Source organism: Micropterus salmoides, unplaced genomic scaffold (genome assembly GCF_014851395.1).
Source record: "Micropterus salmoides isolate LMB-PRFRI ecotype aquatic unplaced genomic scaffold, ASM1485139v1 Ms_hic_scaffold_8, whole genome shotgun sequence".
NCBI lineage: Eukaryota > Metazoa > Chordata > Actinopteri > Centrarchiformes > Centrarchidae > Micropterus > Micropterus salmoides.
In genome coordinates, this window is record NW_024044570.1 from 26,028,862 (window position 1) to 26,045,693 (window position 16,832).

At 38.8% G+C, this 16,832-nt stretch overlaps 1 protein-coding gene and 1 long non-coding RNA gene across 2 annotated transcripts; one reads left to right on the forward strand and one right to left on the reverse strand.

Moving 5' to 3' along the window:
* Positions 1-769: 769 nt before the first annotated feature.
* Positions 770-12,186, forward strand: slc41a2a (solute carrier family 41 member 2a). The gene is made up of 11 exons (XM_038706725.1): positions 770-919; positions 3,392-3,811; positions 4,226-4,333; positions 5,256-5,327; positions 5,452-5,596; positions 6,363-6,509; positions 6,740-6,887; positions 7,591-7,670; positions 9,215-9,346; positions 9,457-9,605; positions 9,686-12,186. The coding sequence occupies exons 2-11, from the start codon at positions 3,440-3,442 to the stop codon at positions 9,860-9,862; spliced, it is 1,530 nt and encodes a 509-aa protein (XP_038562653.1). The 5' UTR covers positions 770-919; positions 3,392-3,439; the 3' UTR covers positions 9,863-12,186.
* LOC119894163 lies at positions 3,768-9,289 on the reverse strand. Its single transcript, XR_005442887.1, has 3 exons — positions 9,152-9,289; positions 6,763-6,851; positions 3,768-3,904 (listed from the first exon to the last, which is right to left on the reverse strand). It is a non-coding gene; the product is annotated as an uncharacterized LOC119894163 (long non-coding RNA).
* Positions 12,187-16,832: the final 4,646 nt, after the last annotated feature.

Here is a 16,832-nt window from a genome sequence, read left to right on the forward strand (position 1 = left end):
CAATGAATATCAATCAATCCCCCACTGTGACCCATCCACCAATGTGTCCCTGAGCAATACACTTAACCCCTAGTTGCCCCAGAGGCGTGCGACCTCTGACATATATAGCAATTGTAAGTCGCTTTGGATAAAATAGTCAGCTAAATGAATCCAATTTAAAGATTGATAGATTTATGGTGGTGATTTTTCATTTATTTTGAAAATAACTCAATGGACCAAAATGTTTACTTTTTTATCCAACAGTGGTTGTTTTTTTGCTTGTTAGTAAATTCCAAAATGAAATGGACCAATGGAAAACATTATTTATGAAAAACAGAAAAGAAACAAAAGACTCAAACAATATTAAAACATTATTAACTAATGTTACTCAATCTGTGCCTTTAATTGTATTTATTTCTTTTCCCTCCTTCTGTGTAATATGTTCTTTTTATTGAAAGTAAAATACTTCTTGCAAAATCCCTTTACCATAACTCTCAAAACTCTCAAAATACCTGGCACTTTGCTTCTTCTTCTTCTTCTTCTTTAAACTTGTTTATTTGTTACTGCTATTTGAACTTTACTGTTATCAATAAAGTAGGCTTACAATAAAAATAAAAAACCTCCATGTGATGCAGCAACAACCATAACATCTATATAATATGGTCATGTGCCAGTAGGCCTATTGGAGAGCTCTTAACAAAGAGCTGTAAGATATGTGTGCATGTGTGAATGTGTGTATGTGTGCATGTGTGCGTGTGTGTGTGCGTGTTTGTGTGGAGGCGGGTAGGTTACAGTTATGGGTTTAAGTAAAGTCACACAGGAGACTCAGCACACAATTCAGAGTTTGACAGAAGTCATCAGGAAGAGTCACAGTTAGCAACGTTAGCGGTGCAGTGTTAGACTAGATGCCCACTTCTTCTCACATGGTTTCACAGTACTGGTAAGATACTTTTCTACTATTCTATTTGTAACTAAAGACCAAATGTTGCTCAGATTATTGGATTAAATAAATATATTGCAGCAGTATCTTTGTAAGAAGATATACTTTTTTAAACCAAGCATTGCAAATTAATTTGAATGAAAACTTTTTCTGATTTTGTACTCCACACTTTGATCATGATCTTGGATATGATTACACTAGAAACCCTTTCATACAGTGTTCTTTTGATGAAGACTATCTAAATGAAAGCATTATTCATTTACATACTCTTCTGCAGATTAATTAATTGCCTTGAGGTTTTTTGGCTTGCAACAGGGTGGTGCTTGTAACTTTTAGGACCATTTTTGAGGGTTTGATGATTAGGCTAGAAGTTGTTAAATTTATCATAATGAAATAAATTAATAGCCAGTTGGAGTTTCAGTTTCTTAACTGCCAAACTGTGGTTTAAAGTAGTTTCTATAAACACTGTTCTTCCAAGCTCTGTCAGTGGGATTCATGCAGATTATTGAGATTATGTTTGATACATTTTGAAACATCTTCATTGACAAGTAGCCTAAATGTTTGTTGACATGTCATTTTCTGCCGACTGTGTTAAAAAAAAGTTATATAATTCCTTGTGTGCAGCTCGATAACATCAGCTGTTCAGGTTATCTCCTAGAAATTTCAAATGAGGTGGATTGTCTCAGTCAGACAAGGCAGCCTCAGTGTCGATGATGGGAATCGAGCATGAAGAATGATAACGCAGGCAATCTGTGCTGTCAGATGACTTATGACATGACAGCCTTACTCAACAGCTGAGCTTTCTACATGCCAGAGTTGCAGACTTGATTTTTCATGGAAATAAGTCAATAGTCTATAAGTCAATAGTCTATCATATAACTTGTTTGACTTTATAACTAAATGCTGAACTTTTTACTTTACCTTTACATCTATAAGTAGGCCTATGGGAGCATTTCTGAGTTGTCCTTGTCTAGCAACATATGCTATTAGTTATTACCCATCAATTGCATCAATCCATGAATGGTTCTTTGGTTTGTCCGTTTCAGAACCGATCGAAAACAAAAATGTGGCATGTTTTGCTTTTGTTTTTCTGTTTTAAAACATGATGAAAAGTCAAGTCATTTGGAAGCAGATGCCATGACAACTAAACTTTTAAGCAATTGGTTTGATGATGGTCAAAGTTCATGCAAATATAACTTTGTGTACTTTTTGTGCTGGGGGGGATTTTGGAGTGGTGCAGAGAAATGTTACCAAATGAATGCAACTGATAGAATAAGACAATATAATGACAATGACAACAGTGGACTAACCTATTGAGGAATTAGTTTGGTGAAAAGGTCAAAGTTCAGAGCTGACATTCCTCAAAGATTTTAATCACAACAACTGTTACCTAAGCCACTAAAACATTACAGATGTTACACATGAAGCTGAGTTGACAGATGCATCTATGTTACACCTACTTGTTTGTGTCTCATTACTTAGACATTTTATCATTTACACATTTAATAATTCTCATAGCATTGTGAAATTGTACCAGTTGGAAAACAGTGCTATAGGCTACAGGTAGTTTTCACAGCTTGAACACGTATATATATTTATGTGCTCTTATCCAATCAAACGATTGACAAAGATGATGCCCAGCAAATGTTGGGCTTGGTTTCTTGTAATATCTGTTTAATAAGACACAAAGTGTAGTGCATTGGAAGCGTCTGCAAGACAATGCAAACATGTTTTATAAAAGTCCAAACTAGATAAAACAAACACCCCAGATTGCCCAGAAAGCTAGTAGGTTATTTTATTTAGCTATTTCCTCAAATTCGATGACTCAAATTTGTCATATAGGACCATCTTATGTTCAGTTTATGTATAGGACATTGGAAACAGCAATATTCAGGACTTATCTTATAAAATTAATCCGAATCATTACTGACAAATTAGCCTATGTTTACACACAAAATTAATTGATGATTGGTTTAGTGGCTCTCAATGTACTTACACAGCATAAAAAACATCAATCTTCAAAAATACACACAGAAGGGCTGTATAAAGGTGAACCTGTGTAAACAGGATACAAATAGTGCAAAGACAAGAGTACAAGGAGTGATAAGATAAAATGGTAAATGGTAAAAAAAAATCTCATTACTTTATAATCACATAGTAGGTGGTTGTGTATTGCATACAGCCTATTCAGACAAACAGTAGCGAGTGAAATGCATTGCATATTTTGTATTCATTTTTAATTATATGATAATAATAAGATATATGTTTACATTTACGCCAAGCTTGAATGCAGTGTGGAAATCACTGTTAGCTGTGGCAAAATACGGTAGCGTATCTAAATATCACACATACAAAACAACATCAACATTTCTTTTTCTATTTTGGTTTGAAAATAGAAAAACGTTGTTTTGTTTCCCCGATTCCGTTTTGAAGCGGAAAAAGTCAAAGAACGAATTTTACACTGTTTTTCAGGAGCTGGAGCAACAGGAATAACATCCTGGCAAATCCCAACCTTACACCATGGTTGTCTCAAAGTCACAAGATGAGCAAGTGGCCCCCAGTGGCTCGATGGGCAGAGGCACCAGCAAAAATTACAGAACCATCCCATCCTTACACTCTGGAAGTCCACAAGATTTCAGCACCAGTGGGAATGTTTCACCTCTCAACGCCAGTCTCAATTATGAGCCAGATGAGTACACTGAGTCAGACTTTCTGCTCCCAAATAAACTCTACGGTAGCTCTAGATTCAGTGGGTCCATGAGAGCAAGTGAAACAGATGGCTCCGGTGCACCTGCTGAGACAGTCTGCTCCATGGTACTTCAGATCCTGGTGCCATTTCTCTTGGCCGGGATTGGGACAGTTTCTGCTGGGATGCTACTAGATGTGGTTCAGGTGAGGAAATGGAGGAGGATAAAGAAGTGGTTTAGAGTTTAGATGGTCTTCTAAGTTAGGCTGCCATTTCTTGTCTTTCCAAATGTCTGGGAGCTAGAGATGAAGGGGAAGAAAGGAAACAGGGAGTGGGATGAGATCAAATTATGGATAAGTTGATACAGGAGTGTTAGAAGAAGTTTGAAAATTTGGGATATTGAGGAAACAGATCCTTGTGCTGTACTGAGATCAGTTAGGGGAGAACCACGGGAACTATGAAATAAACAAAAACTAGTTTGAATTTAAACGTCCTTCAAATGAACGTCACCTTGACTGAAAATAAGGATAGTTCATTGCGTATTTCTGTTGTCGGTGTTGACTGTGGTTCATCTTTTTACAGTTAACGATAACAGTTTGCCCTGTGTGTTTTCACTGCAGAACTGGGATGTGTTCCAGGAAATCACAGAGATCCTCATCCTGGTCCCTGCAGTGTTAGGCATGAAGGGGAACCTGGAAATGACTCTGGCCTCTAGACTCTCGACTGCTGTGAGTGTGCACACTTTAACACACACACACAAGCCAACAATTGAATCCAATACACAATTACAAAGAAATACCATGAGGCAATAGTGAAATGTGTTTAGAACATGCACACCTCCCAGAATGTGCAGTGAATGCAGTAAGAAAAAAATGACAATGGGAGATGGGCAACAGAGTATGGAGTGAAAGGGAATAATCAATAAAATGACTGACAGCCCCTTCTCAGAATTACATGTTTACATACATCATGGGTTTTCTGTCCTTGTGTGAAACTCCTCACTGACCTACGAAGACCACAACAGCAGTGCAACTTGCAGTACAATCTGCTGCAGGGCACAAAGTCCAACAATTAAGATAATCTGTACTAGAGAAAGGAGAGCATACAGCGATATAGTTGATATCTGATATAGCTTGTTTCTCTGTCACACACATGTTGCATTGACTGACGTTAAATGAAAATGGGCAGTTTACTTTAGTTTAATTAGAGCTGGCCCCATTCTGCTGCCGTTAATGCTTCCAGAGCATTGTGGATTAATCCACCAAAATTTTTGTCTACAATCAGTTTTGTACCTTTGTTGAATATTTGACATATGTATACTCATAATCAATATAGAGTAGAATTTTTTTTGTTTAACAATTTATTTTTATGGAAGAGGCTCCAGTATTTCTATGTATGTTTAGAGTTACTGTTTAAAGTGGAGGAGTGCAGTGTATCAAAATGATTGGTATTATTTTATTTCTGTCAGTGTGAGCTGCTGTTGAGTAATATTTATCTGTTGAGGTTCAAAGTTCATTCTTGGCTTTGTGGAAATGCTCACCTCAAGATCCATGTGGATCACATGATCTTTATCAGCAAATTGAGATTGCCCAGTTGTCATGGAAATGCAGACACATTTTTAAGGAGTTAATATATCTCTCATGTTGTCAGGTGAATGCAGGAAAAATGGAGCCTGCCAGGGAAATGTGGATGCTGATCGTTGGGAACCTGGCGTTAAAGCAGGTACGTTATTTTAATTTGAGAAAGGCAAATTTATGACTAGTTATGTGGTCTTCATTTTCCAATTAACAATTTCAGAATATTGTTGCAATCTACCAATACATGTGGATATTTCTTTGTTTTACAGCTGCAAGCCACAGTGCTTGGCCTATTAGCCTCTCTGCTAGCGACTCTGTTGGGCTGGATGGCAGAAGGAACGATGCCCCTTCATCACGTAATGCTCTTGTGTTCAACCAGCGTTTCTACTGCCTTTGTAGCTTCATTGCTGCAAGGTAACAACACAACCTGCCGTCACCTTGATCTGCTGTCCTTGACCTTTGCTTGAATGTAAAAAGTGCTGAAAGTGATGAATCTCACACCTACACCATCTGGTGTTTCTCCCTCTCTGCTTCGCCCATGACCTCAGGAATCCTCACTAAGTTGGATTAGCTTTAACATGCATTAGACATTTACAGGTGCTGTTTCTGTGAAATCTATTGTCTTTTGTCCTTCTCTGATTTGGGTGATCTTCATACATCCTACCATTCTTTCTCTTTTAAAGCCCCCTCAAATTTATATTTTGAACTATTTCCTAGCAAAGATTCCTAAATACCTTTAAAATGCATGCCTATAAGACATCACCTTTATTTTATGTATAATCAAAATTGAGGAGCCATTATACTTAAATTGTCTAGAGCAGTGGTTTTCAAAGTGTGAGGAGGCCCTTCCTACAGGGGCTCCAAAAAGTTTCAGGGGATAGAAGTGAATGGATGTGAAACAATATTACATTAGTTATCAAAAGGAGGTCACATAGAATAGCCAACATGTGTGATATGGTTAAAAAGAGAGTTCAGAGATATAGTAGTCTTGGTGAACTGTTTTTTCCACTTTATCAAAGTCAGTAACTAATACTAATACTAATACTATAGGACAGACCTTATTTTTATGTATTTGGTGTAGTATGATGTCAAACAGCAATATTATTCTATCTTGGCTAAACTTTTGAGTGTCTATGGGATCAAATAATATATGAACGATCATACTTTCCCTTGTTTTTAGGTATTATTATGGTGGGAGTGATAATTGGCTCCAAACGGATGGGAATCAACCCTGACAACGTGGCTACACCCATGGCAGCCAGCTTTGGGGACCTCATCACTCTCGCCTTGCTGGCCTGCTTCAGTCAGTGGTTCTACTCCTTCTTAGGTAAAAAGAAATGAGGGCAACAAGATGGTCTGGTAGGCCAATTTGAATCTGTAACACACACCTGAAGAGTGAAGACTAATGCGCTGGCCGGTCATGTAATTTTCACTTTTGGCCAACAGATGGTACTTGTGACCCTGGAACTAACCCAGAGAGATCAGAAACCTGACATTGCTTTATATCGATTTCTGGTTGAAAGTAAATGTATGAACAATGAGCTTGTCTCTTGACAGATTTGTATCCCTATGTGTTGTACCTGGTGGATCTGTTATTTTTGTGCCTGATTCCTCTTTGGGTGGTCATCGCCTCCAAACATCCAGCCAGTCACATCCTGCTCCGCATGGGCTGGGAACCAATCATTACAGCAATGGTGATCAGCAGGTATTAACCTCACTCTCATTTCATTTTTTCAAAAGCTTGGACATGTACTCTGGACCTTACACTTAGATGATGTGTTGATTTTCAAGTTTATAAATCTAGTAAATCTATAGTTTTAACTTGTTCCTTGGCATTAAAAGGTCCAGGCCTTGAGTTTTAAAGTAAAATGTTAATCTTCTCCTTCCCATGACTGTATAACATAAAAATATGATACAACTTAAATAAAATGCCTACTCTAGCTTTAAACTACATTGTTGTCTACATACTGAACTATGCTGTACACACATAACTACTGTACATATTCCAGACTATATTATGTCAACCCTTTGCTCTACTAAAATTGCACAAATGTCATTAAGTACAGGAGTTTTTTATTAACAAATTAGCAAGACAAACAAACAGTTTCAAAGAAAAAAGTTCCTTAGAACAAATTAAAACTATTTAAATATGATGTGACGGCGCAGCTAGCAGAAGTACAAGCAAAAGGGCTCCATAATTATCCAAACTGTGTTATATTCCTTTTAAGAAAAGGTTTTACATACAACATGCAATAAAAAAAGATAAGATGTTGAAGGCTTTCTCTTTGGTTACTCTGTCAGTGCAACATCACGCTTAAGGTTGTTATGTTGAGCCTCTTAATGTGTTGTAGTGCATGCAGAATACGTTAGATAGCTCTAAAAACATGTTTTGGTTGTCTTCCTTTTAGCATTGGGGGACTTATTCTGGACAAGACTGTGTCAGATCCAAACCTGGCAGGAATCCTAGTTTATGCTCCAGTCATAAATGGTGAGTCATCCTCTTTTGAAAGAGGTTTTTTGAATTATGGGCTACATTTTGAGAAGATTTAGATATTTGTCTAGTATTTGTTGATACACAAATCACCATCCTTTCACTTTCCAATTGGCTTGTCTAAATTCCTGATTGAAATTCTAGCAGAGATGGCCAGGAGATCACACCTGTTTAGAATTTTCTAAGAATGAGCTTAAAAACACATGTTGTTGAGGTCCTGTCTCAAGACGGGAAGCTCATCAGATGTCTGTGCCTTAGGTCATTGAAAAGGAAGACTAATGCCGCGTTCCAGACTACTTGGAACTGGGAAATTTCCAAGTTGAAATATCCAACTTCCAACCTCAAAGCATTCCAGTTGCACGGTGGTGCATGACGCCGAAAGTGAACGAAAACCATGGCTGACTGTGACAACTTGTACACGCAGTTGCACCCTCAGCAGTGCTTTAGGTGTTAATCAAAAGGATGGCAGTTTAAATGCAAACAACGGACATAAATAGCTTATATGTTATTAGTTAACTGGGTACCCCTCTAGCTACATCAGTTGGTAATTCTCAAGTCAGTCAGTGTTGTAGGTTACACTTCCTAATGTTTTGGCAGTTTTAACAATAACTTTTATGCAGAGAAGATGAAATTATCAGATTGTTTACTGCATCCAGCTACCAAATACCCTAACATATTTCTACATTAATGTACATGCTGAACAGGTTTTATGATCATATGTATTTTTCTTTTTTTAAATGCATGCAAATATACTTTTTGTTGCCTTCTAGTTTATGGTTTACTATTTACAGTGTGTGCTTCCATGGGTGCTGACTTTGTTTTGTGACGTCATTCAGCTGCTACTCGTGAAGTCAGGGTACATATTTTTTCTCTGAGTTCACAAGTAGGAAATCTGACTTTAAGTGGCGCAGCAATAGCCTTCGGAGAACTAGCTCCAGCTGGTGCACGTTGATGTTCAGAGGTCAAGATAAGTTAAAGGGGAATGTCACCAATTTTACACATCAAAGTCAATTTATACTGTAGGTCTCAGGAGTACCCGAGTGTCGGACCTAGACTATCAGTAGTTGAGTTGCAATGTGAGAAAGGTTTATATATATATATATATAAACCTTTCTCACAGAAGGAAGACAAATGTTTCTCTGGATCTGCTGCATCGATTTGGATCCTGGTGGCGTAATCTGTTAACCAGTCGGGAACTCTGCTCCCACTATTGGCATACTTTCTTTTTTGGCATGTTTAGGACTGCGTTTATGGGCACACTTAGTTTCATGCTGCTTTTGCTTCTACTTGTTGCAAAGTAAAATAAATATAGCAGTGCCAAGTTTCTAGTACAAGTCTGAATATTACATTGCTGCAACCCCAATTGGTGGTCTTCCTTTCTATGTGGATTAGGTCAGAGGTTGAGCCTCATGATACCACATGTAAAAGGTCTGATCACAAACATGGTGGTCATTTTAGTTTTTCTATGCATATCCTACCTTTGTTGTTAATTCCACGTGTCAGACTGTTCACCCTGCCCCCACCTCTTCTTTCCTATTCAGGTATTGGAGGAAACCTCGTCTCAATACAGTCTAGTCGTATTTCTACCAATTTGCATTTGAATTACTCAGCTGGAGAGGTTCCTGAAGACCGTAGGAGGTGCTACAGCCCTTGCCGCATTTTCTTTGGTTCAGGTAAAGATCAAAAGGCCAAAACATTTACATAAAGGCAGTCTGTTGCCCCTTCACCTAATACACACACACCACACACACACACAAGCTGATGTTTAGCTTTGTCATGGCAGGAGCAAACCATCGATCTGCTCAGGTCCTGCTTCTTTTGGTCATCCCTGGTCAGCTCGTCTTCCTATACGCTATTCACCTGATTAAAGGAGGCAACACTTTGCCCAGTCCTCTCTTGACAGTCGCCTTCTTGTCTGCTTCCCTAATTCAGGTGAGTCAGAGCTGGGGTGGTAATTTTCCCACTGCATACTTAATCACTGTTTTACAATATCACTTGTGTCTTTCTCATAGGTCTTCATCCTGCTGTGTACAGCTGACTATATGGTGCACTGTTTATGGCGGAGGGGTAAAGACCCCGACAGTTACTCAATACCCTACCTCACAGCCCTCGGAGACCTGCTAGGGACTGCACTCCTCTCTCTTGCCTTTTTCATGCTGTGGTGCGTTGGTGACTCAGGCAGTGTATAGGTTCAAAGCAGCAAAAGGTTTGCGGAAGAACAAATACAACAAAAAATCTCTTTAAAATTATAATACAAGTACAAAGTAACTGAATATTTTTCATCGAAGACAGTCATCCATTTATCTTTCACGCTTGTTTCACCTTTGTCATCATTATCCAACTAACAGTGGCACATTTCTCAGATGTTTATTATGCTAATTAAAACTTTAAAGCTAGGGTTGGCAACTTGGAGTAGCTAGATTTTAAAAGTATCCAAGTATTAAATGTGTCAGAGCATTTGATTTATTGACGACTGTCGGGATGCACAGAGAATTCAACAAATATAACAAAAATGCTTCTGGAATAAATTGCCTACCCTTGTTTTAATGGTTTTAACCAGACCTTGTGTGTTATGTCTGAGAAGATTCTTAGTCATCCGGGTCATAGTTATCCAAGAAGGGTTCAAATTAAGGGCAAATAGACTTGGTTGAAGATACTTGATGATGTACCTGTGGGTTTTGTTCCTTGGCTGGGTTTCCCTCAACGATAGACCAGAGACAAGTCTGTATCTTTAGATTTTTCAATAATTTATTTATATAAGAAAAAGGTAAAAATATGAAAATGACAATTAATACAGATTACATTAATTTATAGAAGTTAATAGAAAATTAATTGCAATTGAGATCACTTTAGCCTCCTCAAAGGAATCTCCTACCAATATCCTAAAGATTACTCAAAACCCTCAAATTCACTCAGATTAGCCTTCTAAAATCATTGGACATTAAACTTTACATCATCCTGATATTAAATCATTCAATGATTAAATCCTAATTCTTAGAGAGATTACTAACCCCAATTTTGCTGGAGGCTCATCATTCCCCCTCTCTGGAATCAAGTCTAACGGCCACTCCTTGTTAACTCAAATATAAACCCCCCAAATTACAGCCACGTATGCAACATGGTGGATTTCTAACTGCGTCATCTCCTAAGTACTTTTCCTTCAATTCTTTGAGTTCACAAACACAAGTATCACCTCATTTTCATTGTGCAATATCCTTTTGGATCAAATTCTGGGGACCCTCCCCAGTTTCCTGCAGCCTCTAAGCTGTTTGCCTACAGTAACCTTATAAATTTGATAGAAACACAGATGAAGAAAACATATTACATTCAATTCAAATACACACCTTAACATGAACATATTGCTATATAATTCTAATAGTGAGTACATCTGAACCTTAAATTCCCAGTTCCAAACAGTTCTTGATCATATACTTGAGGAAAGCTTTAACTGAGGCCACCTCCTTGTGAACATGTGGGTTCACGGGTCCAGCTTTACATTCTGTGTTGCATGTCTATATGACTTTTACATTAGTTTAGATAACCTTAGTGATTACAATCTCCCCAACTCCTCCTTTAGTCTGTCTCTCTCCCATGTGCAGAGTGTTCCTGAAAGTTCTTTGGCAAAGCAAAAGGAATTTGTATCTAATGGATCCTTATCTCGCGTTATCTCCCGTCTTTGTTTACTCAAAAGTGCTCCAATAAGTACTTTCCACAGCTGATTCTCCTTACAGCTCGTGATTTTGTTGGCAACAACAACCAAATGAAAATATGTTTTTGACAGTGACAATTAAGTATGTGAGCTGTGTCGTCAACATTTTATCAAACTAATCATTCCTTTAAACTTGTGACTGTTTACAATTGTTTTTCTGCACATAGTCCATAATTTATTACTACACGCCTCTTATCCAAGAGGCTTCTTCACTTCTTACTGACTGGCAGGGAGTCCCAGGTATTTGACAGTTGTCCAGTTGTCCTTGAATTTAAACTTCCTTGGATGCAAGAAAGTAATGTTTGTGAGCTTATGACCAAATAATTTGAGTCCCCGATATCACCAGTGAAACTAATGCAGAATGTGTTGCTTGAGCTTTCACTTGCAAAAAAATATTTTAACAAATACTAGGAAGTTTTAAGTTGGTCCCCAACTGAGGGTTTCTTTTTAAAAATGGCAAGCTGTTATTCATAAAAAATTTTTTACATTGATTTTAGTGAGTGAGTGCATTCAGTTGTGTAATAAACCTGTTCTCATTATGCCGTATATATCCATGTAACCTGCTGTAGCTTTTGTGGTTGAAAATATTGTATATAAATGACATGAGAATTGTCTTTGTTCTTGCTTTGAATGGTTTTACTGTTGTCCTTTAATTGTTTACATTTTGGGAAATAATTTCAACCAGTAATAAGGCCAAGATTTCCCATATTAATACAGGTACCTACACTCTCCTGAAAGATTATTATTTAGAATTATATTCTATTGTATAATTATTAAAAATGATTTATACAATTTGAGAAAGTTGATCTTATGCTGGGTATGTGGTGTGAATCTGGTATGTGATCTGATGAACCTCAACTTGCTGGCACACTCAGATCTTAACATCTTGTAAAACAACCTCACTTGATCCAATTGGCATGATGCAGCTGATTGAAGAGGCACCAGATGCCCACCTGGAGAGACTTCTGTTTGAAACTTCTGTTTATCTGTTGTTTAGGAGTTTACATGTGGATGACAAACTTTGGAAAAAAAAACTCAGAAAACACCACCAGGGACATGGTCATTTTAAAATTAAATGACACAGCCTCAGCTATTTACCAATAAAGGAAAATGGGGATTCCTTTGAGGACAGCAATTGTTCACATTATCAACAGAGTGGAGACGGTCGGGGAAACCATCCAAGAACAAAGAGAAAGCGGGTTGGGGGCTGTGCTACACTTATCAGGTACTTACAAACTTGTTCTCACATCCTTCTTGTCGGGGCTTCACCGTTCACACCTCTGTTTCTGTCCTCTGAATATTTGCTCTGTTTCCTTTTCACTTCTATTGAAGCCTATTGTGAGTGTACAAATTACACGTTTGTTGCACATGTTTGAATACCTTTACTGCATGCATTATCATTTTTAATTTCCACTATGTTTTGATTCTTGTGTAAAGGTGCCTCTGAGAGAAGTGGTCTTGTCTCGTGGGAATGTTATTGAATGTCACTAAAAAAGGTCAAGCCATGGCCGGTGGGAGAATTAGCAGAGGGTTTGCTAATTTTTAACAATTGGAGATGTATGTGTGCTTTTGTTTTTCAGTACAGATTAAACTCTCAAAATGACTATTCACTTGCAGGAGCATAGAGCAGGTAAGAGCTTGAAGAGAAGGAGACACGAGATAAGGTATCAAAGAGGTGAAGAACTTCTCATCGGGGTGCACATCGCAAATTAACCTTTGTCTTGTGTCCCATGCTCTGAGTTACAATAAAATGTAAGTACTGTATGAGATTTTTGTCTCGTTCCTCTTTGTCTGAGTGGAATTGCAAACTTGCAATGGTGTGCAGCATGTCCTTCTGTTTCGGTTCGATCTCCAGCCAGCCATGTTGGACTCAAAGGTCAGAGTTTTTTAGACTTTGGCCGGGCGGATGTGCCTGGAAGACCAATAGAAACACTGCTGCATTTGGGAATTAAGAAGTTGTTATCCATGTGTGTTTGCTCATTATTTTAGTGCATGTGACACACACTTTTTCTAGTTTGATTCCTCTGATGTTGATCATTCATTGCTGAGTGTGGGAAAACTGGGTTGAACAGAAATGTGACTGTACCTTAAGGCAGCATTTAAACCAACATGAGAGCAGTGTGAAAAGATTTGGACACCTCATTCATTTGAATGGAGCCAGTCTGTCACAGCGGGGGTTGGCAACACAGGGGGCTCTGGCCAAACAAAGCAGGGTCATCTGGGTAAGAAGCTGAGCCCAGCTCAACTGTTGCTGCAACACAACATGACATTGGTCAATCAAATAAGTGCAAATGCACACTCCTGGTGGATTACTGTGTAACATGAACGCTGTATTTCATCATGACAAAAGATAAAATATTTGCCCACATGATAACTTTCCAGAGTTTTAAAATCCTGTTAGTATTACAAACTGTTGATCTATAACTCCCCTAAAACAACACTCCCGCACCAACGCAGCCACCAGCACTGTTTTAAAAAAAGGATAATTTTGGTGTTAATCCCCACTAATGTGTTACTCTCCCTCAAAGTTACATGTTGGTTTAGTGTTGTTTGCTTCTATTTTTTCTCCAATCAGGGTTCCCTGTGGCTGCAGGGAATAGTCACTGTCATGTGGGGATATGGCCACTGAAATGCAGATTGTCCAGGTTTCAGGTGCAGGGTTTAGAAGAGACTGGCACTGGTTCCAAGGTTTAGGGTTCACATACAGGTTCAGGTGGTTGGAATGCAAAGGCATAAACTCTTTGGACAATCAGGAAGGGAAAGAGTGGATGTGGGCCAGTATACACGCTGCAAGGCTAATGAGGGAAACTGGACGTTACGCAGAGCACAGAAAGGCGCTGGTAAACTGAGATAAAATGTGTAGTAAAGTACACACAATTTTAGTTTCACATCTAAATTAAAAAAACTCCTGAGTCTCCGTTGCATTGTATGTGTCTTTTTGTATAACATTTTCAGGAATCTGGGAGACCAGGAGAACATCTGTAACATGTATTGTTCTGTGACTTCTTTAGTTCTGACTGACTAGTAGGGAAACTAAGCTATTTAACCTCAGTGGGGTTGTTTTCCAGGGTCATTTATACCGCTGGTTCGTTAGTGCTCCTGGCTGTTGTAATGACAGTCGTTATGGTCGTTAGAAACTACCTGTGGCCAAGTCTGAACGATCATCGTTGGCATCTTTACCTGAGGCCAAGTGGAAATGCTTGTTCAGTTTCCTGGGAAGTGATGAAAGGACAGCATTGTAAGTGGGGGATAAGTGGTGGCGTAGACCCCCTCCTTTGTTGAGCAACGGCTTCTCAACCCGGGTGTAGATGGCTTCCTTGACACCTCTTTCAAACCATCTATCTTCCCTGTTAAAATGTGCACCTGGTGGTCCTCAAACGAGTGTCCTCTGTGTTGAGCCATGCGTTTGTGTAGTGGTTGTTTAGTGTTTAGTGGTTTGTTTGCCCAATATGTGCATTCCTCACTGCATTGGATCGGATACACAAGATTATTCCTCTTGTGTTTGGGTGCGCGGTCTTTAGGGTGGACGAGTATCTGTCTTAGTGTGTTCTTGAGTTTAAAAAACACAGGGATGTTATGTTTGTTGAAAATCCTCCTGAGTTTCTCTGATACTCCAGACACGTATGGAATGTTGTTGCGTTTGACCTTCTTTTCCTCCTCCCCTGTAGTTTTAGTCTTCTTCCTGGCTTTTGGCACAAAGGTCCATTCAGGGTATCCACAGGCTATAAGTGCCCCCTTCAGGTGGTTCCATAAACACACTACTTGTGGACACAAACACATATGAGACACTGAGGCGAGACCCAACCAGCGGTTACAAGAAAAAGGCCATAGTATGTCTACAACATCTAGAGAAAGAAAACACCATCACCTGTGTGGCCAAGCCCTCAACTCTTTCAGAGGAACAGCACAGAGCCAATGGTAAAGGTATGTGGATGACACTTGGGTCAAAATTAAAACCCAGGAAGTGCAAGCCTTCACAGAACACATCAACTCTGTGGATGTTAACATCAAGTTCACACAAGAAGATGTCCACAACAACAGTTTGGCCTTCCTGGACTGTGCTGTACACATTGAAGTGGACCGGATACTTACCAATACTTACTTACTCCCCCCACCCACTGGAACCCTGCACCACAGAACGGACAACATACCAACAAGTGCACACGCCAGAGTAAAGGAACAGAACCATCGAGGTGGGGCGCCTGTGCAGAGCCCAAAGCATACTAAAAGACAGTACCCAGACACAGCTCATTCACCCTGCGGAGATACAGAAGTACTTCAGAGAAGACTTCAGAGCAGCTTCTTCTCCTCCTTCTTCATCCTCAGCACTCCATCATGTAAAAGAGCTTTATTTTATTAACTTATTATTTATTCACCCATCTACTGCATTTATATTTTATATAATGTTTGTTTTAGTGAGTAGCATAAAGGGAAGTACAATTTAATCTCGTGATACAACCCTCTGTTGCATAATGATACATGAATCCACCTTAGAGAGAAAGTATACAAGACATTCCATCAAACTAATTTTGACAGTTACTTCTAGTCCTGCCCCAAACCGGATATGTGTCTGTAACTGATAAGAGGGGTGTGTACATTTTATCAAAATAATTTCGACAGGTACTTCTGACCTCCCATTTCCGGCCCCCAGCCCTCACCCCCAACTGGATGTCAATGTGGAACTGAGAAAGTGGTGTCAACATCCTTCCGTTTTGCGTTTTTGACTGATAATTGGAGGTTTTTTTTCATTGATTTAAACATTATTAAGTAATAAAACATAAACTTGAATTAATTAACTAGTAGGTGTCATTGGCAATACATTTAGCAGTACAAAATAGTATAGCAGTGACTTATAAGTAAAGGAGGAATCTCCGGGGCTTTCTTCATTGATTTGGAATCAAGGCAGTCTTTATTATTAAAGAACAATTTAAGTTATTACAGTAAAGCAGTAAAATAGTATAACGGTGAGCATTGTAAATTACCTTCAACAGCATGCAGCAAAATAAAGCGAGTTCCAAAATTAAACTTTGTAAAATCTTTGCTAATGCTTTGTGTAACAAACTTACCATCATTATCACTCTTGTGAAAAGCTGTAAAACTTGTGAGTCTTAAAACTTTAAACCTTTTAGAGTCTGTGTCTCTTCTTCTCTGTCCTCTCTCTTCTGGTGTAGCATAGGCTAAGTGTGCAGGGTGAATTGAGGAATGTGCTCCACCCCCTCCATCCCTCCTACCCACCCTCCCTCTGTTTTCTCAATCACGCACGTAATTTGTGTGTTTTAACTGTCATTAGCATCTTCAGGTAATCTTGTAGACCAGAGTTATCTATAACCCCAGAGGTTGCTAAAAACACAATGGTTTTATCAGACAGAGTTCGTTTTCGAAACAGGAACCTATTTTTATCAGCCGGAGACAAGAGTTTGGAACTACAGACTTTGGAAAAATAAACTGGT

Coding starts and splice junctions, on each gene's coding strand:
- slc41a2a (XM_038706725.1), top strand. CDS start 3,440: ATGGTTGTCTCAAAGTCACAAGATGAGCAAGTGGCCCCCAGTGGCTCG. Junction 6,510..6,739: donor GTGGTTCTACTCCTTCTTAG/GTAAAAAGAAAT, acceptor GTCTCTTGACAG/ATTTGTATCCCTATGTGTTG. Junction 9,606..9,685: donor TGTCTGCTTCCCTAATTCAG/GTGAGTCAGAGC, acceptor TCTTTCTCATAG/GTCTTCATCCTGCTGTGTAC.